Raw genomic sequence first — 13802 nt, forward strand, 5'->3', positions numbered from 1 at the left:
CCCAAGTGCACCACCACTGCCCAGCTCAATTTGCTTTCTTATAGAACCCAGGACCATCAGCCCATGGATGGCCCCACCACAATGGGCAGGGCCCTCCTCCCACATCCATCACTAACTAAGGAAATGCCCTACAGCCAGATCTTATGGAGACATTTTTTCAACCGAGATTCCCTCCTTTCAGATGACTACCATGTGTCAAGGTGACATAGAACTAGGTAGTGCCCTTGCTGACAGTCGACTTCCCCTTGGGGTCAGAAGCTGGGCAGGAAGCGATAATCTTTCTAGGAGCTTCTCTGCTCCCGCTGAGATCATCACACCACTTCTGATTTGGAGGCTCAGTAGAAATGCTCTACATGTCAATCAAATGCCCCCTCTGTCCACTCAACTTGGCTGTGGGTTTTGCCTGCTCTGCCCAGTTCTCTTGCTAGAAGAAAGCAGCAAACGCCTGGGGTACCAGGCTGTTTCTGCCTCAACAGGGCCCATCTCCGACTCCAAGGAGGGAAGGAAACTCTGGGCTAGAACAGTCCTCAGAGGTGATGTTTATCTTCCCGGGCATTATCCTGATTCCAATTCCTCCTGACATCACTATGGACCCTCATTAGTGGTTAGAGCCCAATTGAGGATGATATTAAAAGCCAACTGAGGGTACCTTTAGATTCCTTGGCTCCAATATTCCAATGGGGTGGAGGGTTGCACACAAATTTCTTCTTTTTTAAAAAAATTACATTTATTTTTAATTTTTTTGTGTGTATGTAATGGGGTAGGGTGCATGCAAGTCATGGCATGCATGTGATTGTCTGAGGAAAACCTGTAGGAGTGAGTTATCACTTTCTACCATGTGGCACCCAGGTAGAGAACTCAGTTTATCATGCTTGGTGGCAAACACCTTTACCCCATTGACCCAGAACACTGACCTGAGTATGTTAAAGGCTTTTTTTTTCTTTGTGTGTGTGTGTGTGTGTGTGTGTGTGTGTGTGTGTGTGTGTACAGATGCTCAATGAGGCATTCCCTGGAGCTAGAGTTATAGACTGTAAGCTGCCCAACATGGGTACTGGGAATTGAATTCTGGTGCTCTGGAAACACAGTGGCATTTTTAATTGCTGAGACAATGTGTCAGCATTGGCCTGGGTATTTTAACAGACTCATTTTAATGTTTTCTTCTGTTTCACAATAAAGCGATATAATGCATGTATTTCTCCTTTGCCTCGGCTTCCTGGATGCCAAGAGAGAGATTTAGTTTAACACAAACAAATTAGCAAACGCCTACTTTCTCTCTCCCTTCATCATCCTTCATTTCTAATATTTAATAACTATAAACACACACATATATTATTCCATGTTTCCATGTGAGTCAGTACTTTAAGCTGCTCCAGAGTCTTAGAGTCAGCAAAGGATAAACCACAGCTGGGAGTATTGGCTCCCACCTTTACCTCAGCACCTGGGAACAGAAGTTTCTAGAAAGAGATGTTCTGCCGGTGGAATCTGTCATTAAGCAGAGGATCAGCATCCTATCCCTAGCCCGTACCCTAGCCTGGCAGCCAGGTTTAGGAGGAGCGTTTCTAAAGATCTGGCTAGGATACAAGGTGAGACCCTTTCTCCATAAACAGAGGGCAGAAGATATGTGTCCACGTGGTAGAGTGCTAGCCTAGTCCTCAGAAGCCCTGGGTTTGATCCCCACCCAATACGGCACAAACTGGGCCTGGTGACAAATGCCTGGAATTGCAGCACTCAAGAGGTAAGGCAGGAGGGTAAGAGGTTCAAGCCCATCCTCAGTTATGTATAAAGTTTGAAGCCAGCTTATACTACATGGACCCTATCTAAATGAATGAATGAATGAATGAGTGAGTGAATGAATGAATGAAAGTATTAATGGTTAGCATGTCCTGACCCTTTCTCAACAATCAAACAAATAACAAAAAGTGCTAATAGCAACACAGACCAATACCCTTAGAGATTAAATAAAGAAATGAAAGTCTTTAAATTATTCTCAAAGTGCTAATAGCATGTACTGACTACTAGGGGGTAGGAAGTATCTTAGGCTCTGTAAACTCATTTCACCTTTTTTTTGGTTTTTCGAGACAGGGTTTCTCTGTGTAGCTTTGTGCCTTTCCTGGAAACTCGCTTGGGAGACCAGGCTGGCTTCGAACTCACAGAGATCCGCCTGCCTCTGCCTCCCAAGTGCTGGGATAAAGGCGTGCGCCACCACTGCCTGGCCTCATTTCATCTTCTAACAACGCCAAAGTAAAAGCAGCTGTGATTAGCCCCATGTAACAGATAATAAGCACACTAAGAGCCTTGATAATGTGCTCAAGAGCACAGAGCTAGGGCTTGGGCCTGGCAGTGTGGCTCCAAGGCATGTGCCCTTGTCTCCACGATGGAGTAAATGAGTCACAAGTCCTCTCACAAGCCATGTTATGGTCCATCAGGGTCAGTGATCATCAAAACAAGATGGAGAGAGCAAACAGCCCTGACTGCCTATTCCTAATCTAGAGACATTCTAATAACCTGATCCTTAGTGGAGGGGATGGGAAGGTGGTATGAGGAATCTTCTCTGCCTTTCGCCACCTTTACAGGCAGGATGAGGCATGTGAATGAGAGTATAGCTTGGGTATGTTTGGAAACATACCCTGGGCCGGCCTAGAAAGGCCTTAAAGACAAACCTAAGAACTAAACATTTCACTCATAGAGGTGCCCATGAAGGCCTTCAAGCAGGAAAGAGACAAGCTAGGTTGGTGGTCTAGGAGCTCTGACTGAAGGAAAGACAGACAGGGAAGTGCTTCCCTCTGGAATCCCTCAGTGGGATGCCTGCAGAGACTGAGCCTTGAACTGGATATGAGAGATCAGCTCAGGAAGTGGCCTGCAGAGTATCTGTCCTGATGGGGAGATTTCTGTGTCTCTGGCAGGCGATCTCATATTCTGCTGGGGCCCAAGCATGGTCAGTGTGGACCACAGATGGCAGATTAAAGCTGAGCCGGGGCAGATCTCCTGGTCTAATACTCTCTCCTTACAGATAAGCAGGCTGAGGTGCAGGGAGGAGACTCCCAGTCCTGCTATCTCTCCCTGTCTCTGGACTCCTTCCTCAGACCCACATGGATCAGGTGCTTGGCCCTTACCTGGCCCTGAGCCTGTGGTGAAGTAAAGGAACACCTTGGCTCAGAGCCTGGAGGCTGAAGGGGAGAAGCTGCCCCAGCCTCTCTTCTTCAGTTCCTCCTGGTGTAGCCCTTCCAGAAGCTGTTCCCTCCTGCCACAGCTGCTTGCCCCAGACATTCAGGCCCCAGGAGGCCTAACCAAGCAACATCTGGAGTCGCTTCACCAGCCTTAGGGCCCCTCTTCTTGTTTTCTGTCTGGAGTTAAAGTAGCTCTGTCCTGGGCCCCCAGGAAGGAAGAGAGGGCCTTTACAAGGGGTCTGTTCTCTAAGTTTGCAAACGGGCAATAAATCCAGCTTCAGATCTGCCGCCATCCCCAAGTCCATGTGTTCCCTATTGAGTTTCCAGTGCCTGGAGTCACACCTTCTTAATATCATTACACAAGGCCCATGAAGTGGAGGTGTGGGAGTCCCATTCTTGAGGTTCCTAGGATAACAGACTTTTAGCAGACACTCTCTCCCCTTTTGTCCCTAGATACCCCTAAGGAGCCACAGGAGGAAAAACACACCACCAGGACTTTGCCAGCCAACACTGGTCTGGCCATCTGTCCGTGTCTCTCCCCAGTTCCTGCTCATGTCTTGTCCACCCCCCGCCAAGTCTGCCTTCCTTTCCCCTGCCTACCACAGGACCAGAATGTCCCTTCTCCCTAGACACTAGTGAGTCAGTAGGACAGAACAGTTGAGGACTAGTCCCCCAGGGCAACAGATGCTTTGGGGCGGTGGGGGTAGTGATACTGTCAGTCTATGGGGCCTAGCACTTAGTGACAATATGGATGAATTCGTGACACTTTCTAGTCTCCTTTCTCCGGTGGTGGAGCTAGGGCCTTAAGAGCCGATACCATGGAATATTGGAGACAGGAGCAAGTTGGCTGTTGGAGCAGCTACCTGGCTGCCCCCCCCCCCGAACCCCCATTCCCACCCACCCCCAGTAAAAGTGGCTATTCCTGGAGAGTTTTGTTTTTATTTTGTTTTGATACATAACAATGTATCCTAGGCTGGCCTTGAACTTGCTTTGTAAGCTGAAGATGACCCTAAACGTCTGATTCTCCTGTGTCTCTACCTTCCAAGTGTTGGGATTATAGACATACATCACCATACCCCTGCAGTGCTAGGTATGAACCTAGGGCTCCCTGCATGCTAGGCAAGCATTCTACCAACTATGCTCCATCCCAGGACTAGGGAGTTTATTTCTTACCCTGTCTAACACTCTGGCTCTCACCTCTCAATCATGGTTTTTCTCCCTGGAGCCCTGGGCTCAGTGTCTCAGCACCTCCAGGGTCCAGTTGGGACTCAATTCTTCTTTCCTTTGTTTGCTGGTCACTGTCTAAAGGGCAGATGCTCTTGTCCCAGGTTGTTGTGCACATGGGCTCTCTGCCAGTCTGGTTCCCACCCCTTCCCCACCCCTCCACCTTCTTGAACTAGAAACTTGTCCCAAACCCTCAGCCCCTCCAAGCCTGCTCTCTACCTCCTGGCATTAGCTAGATTGGCTGTCTGTCACCAGAGGGCCATCTCGAAGGGAGACTGGCTTTCCGTCACATCGCCACACACCTCAGACTCAGGTGGCAGAGCTATTTTGTCACTGTCAGCCTTGTCCAGGGTTCTCTGGGGTTCACTTTGGCTTGCTGTCTCACAGGGTTGGCCTTCGCATCCTCTCCTGGCCCTGGAATGAAGATCTAGCCCCCACGGGGTTCCCAGTCTTTCAAGCTCCTGTCAGAGCCCACAGAAACCCCGTGGACATCCCTAAAAGACACTGAACCCATTCTGCTCCTGGCTTCCTAGTTCCCTGACCCCATATTGCCAAGTGACTTTTATCTCTTGAACTCAGCCTCTAGCACCCACCTCAGGGGGTACCCTAAATGCTGAGAGCAACCTCCCAGAGCCTATGCTGAATTTCCAGAGTCTGAAACCCAAGGCTCCCAATAAATATACCTCAAGTCAATGAATGAATGAAGAATGAATGAATGAATGAATGAATGAATGAATGGGGTCAGTGCCACAAGGTGGGCATCAGGCCTAATGAAAAGAGTCCTAACCAGGGTTAGAGAAAGAAGCTTTAGTACCAACTCTGCCAATGAGCAGCTATAACATTGGCCATTTCCCCTACATTTTAAGGCCTCCCTTTTACCTAAAAAAGGAAAAAGAATTGTATAATTTCTAGAGATGTTTTATGAGAGTCCATGCCAATAATAACTCTGGTTTATTGAGCGCCCATGATACTGAAGTCATATGCTAGATGCTCTCTGCACGGCACCTCTGATCTACCCACTATCCCAGCATTCCCTCCTTCAAGGTGACAATGAATGAAATTGAGATCGAAGACATTCCTTGTCACAGAAATAATGGGTACTGACTGAGTGTAGCACCCAGATTGGCTTCTTGTAATCTTTGCACGTGAGCTCATTCAGTAGAGAGGCTCAGTCAGTTGGGAATGAATCCAGGGGACCACACTGTAAAGAGTCATGGCCTCTGTGGACTCACATTGTTGCTCACATCTCAGCAAGGCTCCAGGCTGTGACAGCAACAGAGTTGGTACCTGCCACAGCGTCTGGAAATCCTCCGGGCAGCAGCTGAGGTTGACACTCTCCAGCTTTTTGGTCACTTTGTAGATGAACTTGTAGCCTTCACCTGGCCTTTCCTGTGGCTGAATTTCATCCCTTCTGTACAGGGTGTCATGTTCTGGGAAGGTTTGAGTTCTGGCGGGAGCAGGCATCATCTTCAACACACCCCAGACATTGGCTGTCCTTTCTTGAAGCTGCCTGGCTTAAGCATTCTTGTATAGGCGGGTCCTTTCTTAAGTTTCTATCTTCAGAAAAAATGAGGGGATGGGTTACTTTACTTTCTAGCTTCCAGACTCTTCTCTGGCACTCAACAGGTTGCCAAAAATGGTTCTCTGGGGTTTTAAATATGTTATAGCCCCCAAGTGAGAAAGCCTTTCCTTGTCTGCGCTTCCCCGGCCTTCCTTCAGTCCTTCAGTGTTCTGCTCACTCTGGGTCACCCCTAACCCTCCATGAACTGTGTGGGTCACCCCTAACCCTCCATGAACTGTGTGGGTCACCCCTAGCCCTCCATGAACTGTGTGGGTCACCCCTAACCCTCCATGAACTATGTGGGTCACCCCTAACCCTCCATGAACTGTGTGGGTCACCCCTAGCCCTCTCCATGAACTGTGTGGGTCACCCCTAACCCTCCATGAACTGTGTGGGTCACCCCTAACCCTCCATGAACTGTGTGGGTCACCCCTAACCCTCCATGAACTATGTGGGTCACCCCTAACCCTCCATGAACTGTGTGGGTCACCCCTAGCCCTCCATGAACTGTGTGGGTCACCCCTAACCCTCCATGAACTGTGTGGGTCACCCCTAGCCCTCCATGAGCTGTGTGGGTCACCCCTAACCCTCCATGAACTGTGTGGGTCACCCCTAACCCTCCATAAACTGTGTGGGTCCGTCCCCCATCTCAGTTCACTTTTGGGTCAGGGGCGAGGTTGCAAGGGGTTGAAATTTCAAACATTGCTCACATCCTCAGTTCTGTACCCTCATGAGCAGGCTTTGATGACAAGGACCTTCTCTTCTGTTCTTAATTCCTGTTTCTGAATGTCAAGAATAGCTCCCATACTGGTGACCTTGGGTACATCTCTGTGAGAAGTGGCCAGGAAGTCCTAGAAGAGCCCCCCCTGGCAGAGAGGTGCGAAAGGATTCAGCAGTATTTCTATCCTGCCTAGGGAGGGGTGAAGAGAGGCTGGCCCACCCTGGTGATGAGTCTTATCAGCTCTGGGCAGCATAGCAAGGTGCTAACGATGTCGGATGTCGATGTCGGAGGGGGTGGTGGTCAGGAAAGATCAAATTTGCATCTGCAGCAGCTACATGCTGGCAAACAGCACTCCCACCTCAAGGCCTATCCCTCTCAGAAAGCAGGCTTCACCAGACACCAGGACGCAGCAACTCCGTACTCCCTCACTCCCACCAGCTCAAGTTCACGCATTCACTTTAGTACGTACACTCACTCAAAAATACACACCACCCTCCTACCCACACTGGTACACATAGAGACTAGCAGAATCACACACAGTACCGTGTGGGAGGGAACTGAAGTCATTCTCCCAGAATAGCTCAGCCTGGCCTCTGACAGCAGAGCCACCAAGCTTGCCTCAGGTTTCCACATGTGGTCAGAACTGAGAGGTAACCTTGACAACCAAGCCAAGTCCCCAAGGTCCCCACAGAAGTACACACCACTATCTAGTGGCTCCTAACTGGCAAGAAGAGAGAGCACAGCCTGTGTGATATCTCCACAGACAAGGCCAGGATAGAAGGACCCGGTCCTTGGCTTGGACTAAGGAAGGCTGTTTTGGAATGTCATGTCATTCTCCAAGGGGCCACACAGGTAGACCAGACAAATGGATGGAATGGCCAACCAAGACCAGAGGAAAAGTAGGTCTGGGGTCACAAGCCCTGAAGTTTCTGGTGCAGACAAGGCGCAGACTGACGCTACCCTCACCCCTGCTATCACCAAGGCACTGATGACAGTGTCTGTGGAGTCACAGTCAACACAGTGTGTCAGCGCTTATGTTCATCATCCAACCCATGGGTGAGGGAGAAGAAGAAAGAAAAGAATGAGGAAGAAGAATGGCAGGAGAAAGAGAGGGTGAGGGAGAAGGGGAACCATTCTTCTTATGCTGATGGTCCAAACACCCCAAGGACAGGAGGCAATGGGGACCGTGAAAAGGAAAGGTCTAGAAGCGCCTGTCAACTTAGGTGGCTTTCCCCCTTTGTTTTGTTTTTGCTGATGTTGTTTGAGACCAGATCTCGCTATGTAGCCCTAGGTGGCCTAGAACCTTCTATGTCTAATAGGCTGGCCTTGAACTCACAGAGTGCCTGCCTCTACTTCCCCAGTGCTGGGATTGAAGGTGTATGCTATTTATTTAAACTTAAGGGCAGTTTAAATAAATTTAAAACAAAATCAGGACTGATGTCATGTGTCTGACGCTATCAGAAATCAATCCTAAGGCCGGGTGTGATAGCAAGCACCTTTAATTCCAGTACTCAGGGAGGCAGAGGCCAGCCTGGTCTAGGTACAGAGCTCTAAGCCAGCCAGAGCTACACTATGTTCAGCGTAGCTGTTTCAAAACAAACAACAACCAATTCTAGAACCTAAATCCTTATTTGGGGATGTTGCTGCTGTTGCAAAGTGACCTAAAGATATTACTGTGAGGTAAATTGAGCTCCTTTCTAGACTCAGGGGTACAAAGAGAAGATGGGGAAGGAGGAGATCTTCCTGTTGGTTCTTACAGAGCACTGTGCGCCACAGCCAGGACACGATCTCTGAAGAAACACACCTAGGTAACACTACACAGCAACATCGTCCCCAAATCAGGATTTAGGTTCTAGAACGGTTTGCTTATTTTGAAACAGGGTCTCACTGTATAGCTCTGGCTGGTCTGGAACTCCATAGGTAGACCTGGTTGGCCTCTGCCTCTCTGAGTACTGTGATTAAAGGTGTTTGCTATCACATCCAGCCTTAGAATTGATTTTAGGGCTGGGGCTGCCTTACGTTCCTGTTCCTAGCCTCACATTTGGGCTCTTTCTCTGGAATCATGGCATCACTGTCAAGAGTGATTGCTCCGTGGGCCCCGTGGGCCCCGTGGCCCGAGCAGCAGCAGCCCAGCCCAGGAACTGGAGGATCTAACGAAAAGAGCACCACATTTGTAACCTGCAAACTATACCCCGTCCCGGCTTTACTCAGAGGTCGCTGCATAGCCTGCTGGGAAGTGTGAACCTTTACAGATGGGCAAGTTTGATTTCCCCAAGGAAAACAATGCTGGTGCTTTGGTGTGGAGAAAGCTTTTTTTCACCGGTCTGCTTGTAGGATGTCAGAACACCAGACCCAAGCCGAAGACCCTGGGAGGTGATGGTACGAGTGTCAGGTTCAGCCGGGCGGCGGTGGCGCAACCTTTAATCCCAGCACTCGGGAGGCAGAGGCAGGCGGATCTCTGTGAGTTCCTGGACAGGCTCCAAAGCTACACAGAGGAACCCTGTCTCGAGAATCGCCCCCCCCACACCCCCCAAAAAAAAATTGGGTGTCAGATTCAGGCACTGACCAAGTCAGCACAGCCCATGTGCATTGACCTAGTCTGCTGACTTCCTTGGTGGCCAGCCTTGGTCAGTGACACCTGGCCTCTTTGGTTCAAAGCATCTAGCTTATCTTTTTCCAAGGTCAGCCCAGTTTCCTGTTAAAAACTAATGATTCCCCTCAGTAAGCAGAAGTAATCATCTCATGTATCCAAACCCAGCCCCTGAGGAGGGGCAGTGAAGAAGCTCGCTGAGGGACAGGTTGAATGCCAGAGCACTAGACCCCCAGGCGTCTTGATTCATCCCCTGAAACAGAAGGGAAGAACATACGAAATGTGGGTCGTACTGTAGACAGGAGGCATACAAACATAGTAGCCTGCTTCCAAGTAACTAGTACACCGATGTTGGGCCAGGGGAGAGGGATCTTGCTTGTGAGGCTGAGGCAGGAGGATTCCCAGTTGGAGATGAGCTAAGTGGCTGTTTGGGCAGCATTAACTTAGCATTGGGAGCATGGTCAGCCTGTATCTTCAGGGTGACGCTTCAGGAATCTGGGAGAGTATGAATTGGTAGCTAAGCAGTAGTGGGTTAATGACACAGCCATGGTGCACCCGGGCCAGCGATGTATGAGGTAAGGACCGTGTTAGAGAGCTATGAATAATGGGAAAAAATTGTAGGACCTAGGTGGCAGAGCTGTCGTGTTATTTAGAGGACAGTGAAAGAAGGCACCCTACAGCATGAAGTGATAGAAACCTACAAAGGTAGGTCATACAAAATGATGAAATGTCTTAACCATCAGGCAAATGAGTCCAGACAGTCTAGCAAATGGAGGAGTTGTCTCATGTTCTGAGCAAAGGAAGAGCAAGCAGCCTGGGTACTTTTAGGGAAAGGATGGGGAAGGTCGGTTGGGGTAGGATTGGAAAGACCCACCATGATTATGTAGGTAAGAAGCCTTCAGTCTCGGGACTAGGTCTGAGGAAGCTAAGAGGGTCCGAGTGCCATAGGGGCAATGAGCAGTAGCTTTGAAAGAGGACCCGGAGGGAGGTAGGTAGCCTTAGAGGAGGCGCTAGACATCCCCAGGGAGGGACTGCATGAAGACGATATCCGGAAGTACTGGCGCGGAAGTCCACTGGAGAAAAACAAATAGCAAAGGGACAGCTCGGCATAGAAAGTGGAAATAAGAGGGAAGAGGGACACTGGGTGGGAATGGGCACAGAGGACCCAGGCAGGGAAGCTGGTGGTTCAGGCAGGGGACAAGCAGAGAAGCCTGGGGGCACTGCTTCTTGAAGGTGGTGTAGAACTCAAAACAAAACAGAACAACCAACCAAACAAACACGGGCTTGTCACAGGCCAGATCCTGTACTGGGCTCAGAGGTGTGGGTGACAAGTTGCGCACTCCGTAGTCTGCCTAGCTTCCGGCACCAGTCCTTGAGCCCCCGGAGTGTAGCCGAAGCCTTTCTTCTGGGGAGCTAGTGTTTACAAAAGCCTCGGTCCACAAAGAGGAAGGAAGACGAAGCAGTGAAAAGGGAGGAGCAGGGAGGCGATGGGAAACTTTGTACAGTTTACATCAGACTACTGGGGGGGGGGGGGGGAGCCACTTAAAGAAAAGTGAGAACTGGAAAAATAACCCAACGCACAGGAAAGTTTCTCCTCGACATCCCTGCCACCGTGACACCAAACAGTGAGAGTTGCTTGCTTGTTCTTAGGCAATTGCTGAAGGGGAAGAGCAGAATTTGTTGGGGGAGGTGGAATTATTATGGAAGCAAACGGAATACATCCCCATTGCTGAAAACTTGAGGAGCCGGTTTGGACTAGCTGGGAGAGAGTAGCAGAGATGACCAGGTGCCAGGGTGAACGACTCTGAGGTATGGGGGGTGGGGGGGGGGGGGGCGGGGAAGCGTGGGAGAAGTAGCATCGGTGAGGGCATCCTGGAGGAGGCGGCAGGCAACCCCAACCGCTGCCTTGGCACTGTGCAAGGGCGACGTCCGGGCATGCCCGGTGTGGCGCGCTTCCTCTGCCCAGGTCCTGGGCCCTCTCCCGCCCGCCTCCCACCGCTCGGGAGTCCGGCGCTGGTTCCCAGTACTGACGTCAGTGAGCAATGACCTCAGCTCCCGGGAGGCGCGGGCGAGCAGGCCAGCGGGTGGGCGGGGGCGGGGAGAGGCGGGGCGGCGAGAGAACACGCCCCCATCCGCCAGCCTCAGCCAATGGGCGCCGTCTGCGGCTCCCCGCCTCCGCGAGCGGTATGAAAAGCGCAGCCTGGGGAAAGTCCGGGCAGAACCCGAGCGGCGGCCAGACCACCCTGGTCCTCATAATACACCTACTTCCCCAGCCACCCGGCATGAGCCACGGGAAGAGAACCGACATGCTCCCAGAGATCGCCGCCGCCGTGGGCTTCCTCTCCAGTCTCCTGAGGACGCGGGGCTGTGTGAGCGAGCAGAGACTCAAGGTGTTCAGCAGGGCGCTCCAGGACGCACTGACCGGTGAGCACACGTCGGGGTCCCTCCTTGCCTCCCGTGTCTTTCCCCACTGTTTTTGGGACGGAGACACCCCACTATGCGAGCCTCTCCGAGACCGCCTGTGGTCCTCTATCCCTTCGGTTTGGTCTCCGCCTCCCCGCCCTCCAATCCCTGCCTCTCTCCCCGGCGCTGCCCCTCTTCCTTGGGTACATTCTGAAGCCCTAACAACACCACGGGAAAAGCTGGTGTCTGTGCTCAGAGTCCAAACTGAGATCTTTCTCTGAATCTTGGACCTCCAGACCCCCGGGGGATGCTGTGGGCCACGAAGCCAGGCCAAGCTAAGCGACTTTATGTGCAATTGAACTTTCTCGACAACTCGAGTCCCAGCCACAGTTGTAGTCCTGGGCTTACCATTGTACGGGACCATTCTGCCGCTTGTTTACCCGCTGGAAGTTGTAATCTGGGCCCCCTTTGTATTTTTTTCTTTGGGTCCCTCTTCGCCATCTGCCATCTATTGTAGTACAGAAAAGAGCCCAGTAGTCTAGCCTGCTTGGGGTGGGGGGGGGGGGCGTGTTATGGAAGCAGGGTGTGAGGCCAGGAGGCGGAGAAATGATAAGCAGCCCTTTCGCCTCTGTCCCCAGCTGTTAAAGCTGGTTGGTTGCCTTGGGCAGCGATAGCCATCTCTCAACACCTTGGCACAGATCTGAGGACCAGCAGCTGTTTCATCAAAACATTTTTATTCCTTTACCTTTGCTAAAGATCTTATAACTCTTCTGGTGGGGGGATGGATGGGAGGCCTGGTGATTTGCTGGACACCCAACAATGTTGGCCGCTTACTGGGCTTTGAGATTTCAGTGTCTGGGTCCTCAGAGGCCTTTGCCTGTTCATACCAGCCCTAACTTCCTTAAGATGGATTGTACCAAAAATATCCCAGACCACCGGGAGAGCACCTATCTGAAAGCTCTGGCGCTGCCTTCCAATGTACGCGCACTTGGAAAGGGCCCAGGGATCTTTCTAAGCGGCAGGGGGAGTTTAAGGAGAGGCTCTGAAATACTGTCGCTGAATCCATCCTTTTCTCTGGGCCCTCTGCTCTCAGCCTCCCCTTGTGGTAAACATCAGAGACAATGCTTTCTAACCAGGCATCTCTCTCTTGTTCTTCCTCCACAGATCATTACAAACACCACTGGTTTCCAGAGAAACCATCCAAAGGCTCCGGCTATCGCTGCATCCGCATCAACCACAAGATGGACCCCATCATTAGCAAGGTGGCCAGCCAGATTGGACTCAGCCAGCCCCAGCTACACCGGCTGCTGCCCAGTGAGCTGACCCTGTGGGTTGATCCCTATGAGGTGTCCTACCGCATTGGAGAGGATGGTTCCATCTGTGTCCTGTATGAGGAGGCCCCGGTGGCTGCCTCCTATGGGCTCCTCACTTGCAAGAAGCAAATGATGTTGGGCAGGAGCAGCCCCTCAAAGAACTATGTGATGGCTGTCTCTAGCTAGAGGAGCCACCCTACCCCGGCACTCTACTGTACTCAAGCTGCCGTGACAACAGGCCACCGTATACCTCAACCTGGGGAACTGTATTTTTAAATGAAGAGCTATTTATACATGCTATTTTTTTTTTTTTTTTTTAAGAAAAGAGGAGGAAAAAAAAAAACAAAAGATTTTTTTTTTAAAGAAAAAAAAAAATCCTTAAAGGGAGCTGCTTGGAAGTGGCCTCCCCAGGTGCCTTTGGAAAGAACTGTTATTGAGTCCATGAGCCAGTGTTTGCCTAGGGGAGTGGTCTGGGGGTTGGCCTAGCCAAGATAAAGGGGGGTTCAAGGCTGATCCTCCGGGAGGTGGGAAAGGGAGCAAGCAAGGTTAGCAACTGTGAATGAGAGGGGTCAGGATTTGCCCTGGGTTACTGTCCCAGCCGGGATGCCTGTATGCCTGGTTCCTCTCTCGCTCAGGGGCAATCAAGCCTGGTCTGAAATAATACTACATTACCTAATCTCCTTTTGTTTTTCTGCTGAGATCCTGGGTAGAGTGAAAGACCTCTCTCCTTGTTCCTTCTGTTCTAAGCAGGTTTTCTTGAAATCTTGTCTCACTTCTGATTCTACCCTCAGGGGCCTGGAAAGCTTGTCCCCCAGCCAGGAAT

The 13802-nt window shown here is 50.9% G+C and overlaps 2 protein-coding genes across 2 annotated transcripts in view; one reads left to right on the forward strand and one right to left on the reverse strand.

The window, feature by feature from the left end:
- Positions 1-5858, reverse strand: part of Chit1 (chitinase 1) — a 73108-nt gene extending 67250 nt beyond the window's left edge. Inside the window, exon 1 of the mRNA XM_036201977.1 lies at positions 5679-5858. Within this exon, the coding sequence (XP_036057870.1) occupies positions 5679-5858 (180 nt within the window). The remainder of the gene's footprint in view (positions 1-5678) is intronic.
- Positions 5859-11461: 5603 nt separating this feature from the next.
- Btg2 (BTG anti-proliferation factor 2) lies at positions 11462-13286 on the forward strand. The gene is made up of 2 exons (XM_036202335.1): positions 11462-11687; positions 12831-13286. Exons 1-2 carry the CDS (start codon positions 11546-11548, stop codon positions 13163-13165), a joined length of 477 nt encoding a protein of 158 aa, XP_036058228.1. The 5' UTR covers positions 11462-11545; the 3' UTR covers positions 13166-13286.
- The last annotated feature ends 516 nt before the right edge of the window (positions 13287-13802 follow it).

The sequence above is a fragment of the Onychomys torridus genome, chromosome 11, assembly GCF_903995425.1.
Source record: "Onychomys torridus chromosome 11, mOncTor1.1, whole genome shotgun sequence".
Classification (NCBI taxonomy): domain Eukaryota; kingdom Metazoa; phylum Chordata; class Mammalia; order Rodentia; family Cricetidae; genus Onychomys; species Onychomys torridus.

Bases quoted from the DNA above. Each gene is read 5' to 3' on its own strand.
- Btg2 (XM_036202335.1), top strand. From the start codon at position 11,546: ATGAGCCACGGGAAGAGAACCGACATGCTCCCAGAGATCGCCGCCGCC. The intron at 11,688-12,830 runs GTGAGCACACGT...CTTCCTCCACAG, and splicing joins GCTCCAGGACGCACTGACCG to ATCATTACAAACACCACTGG.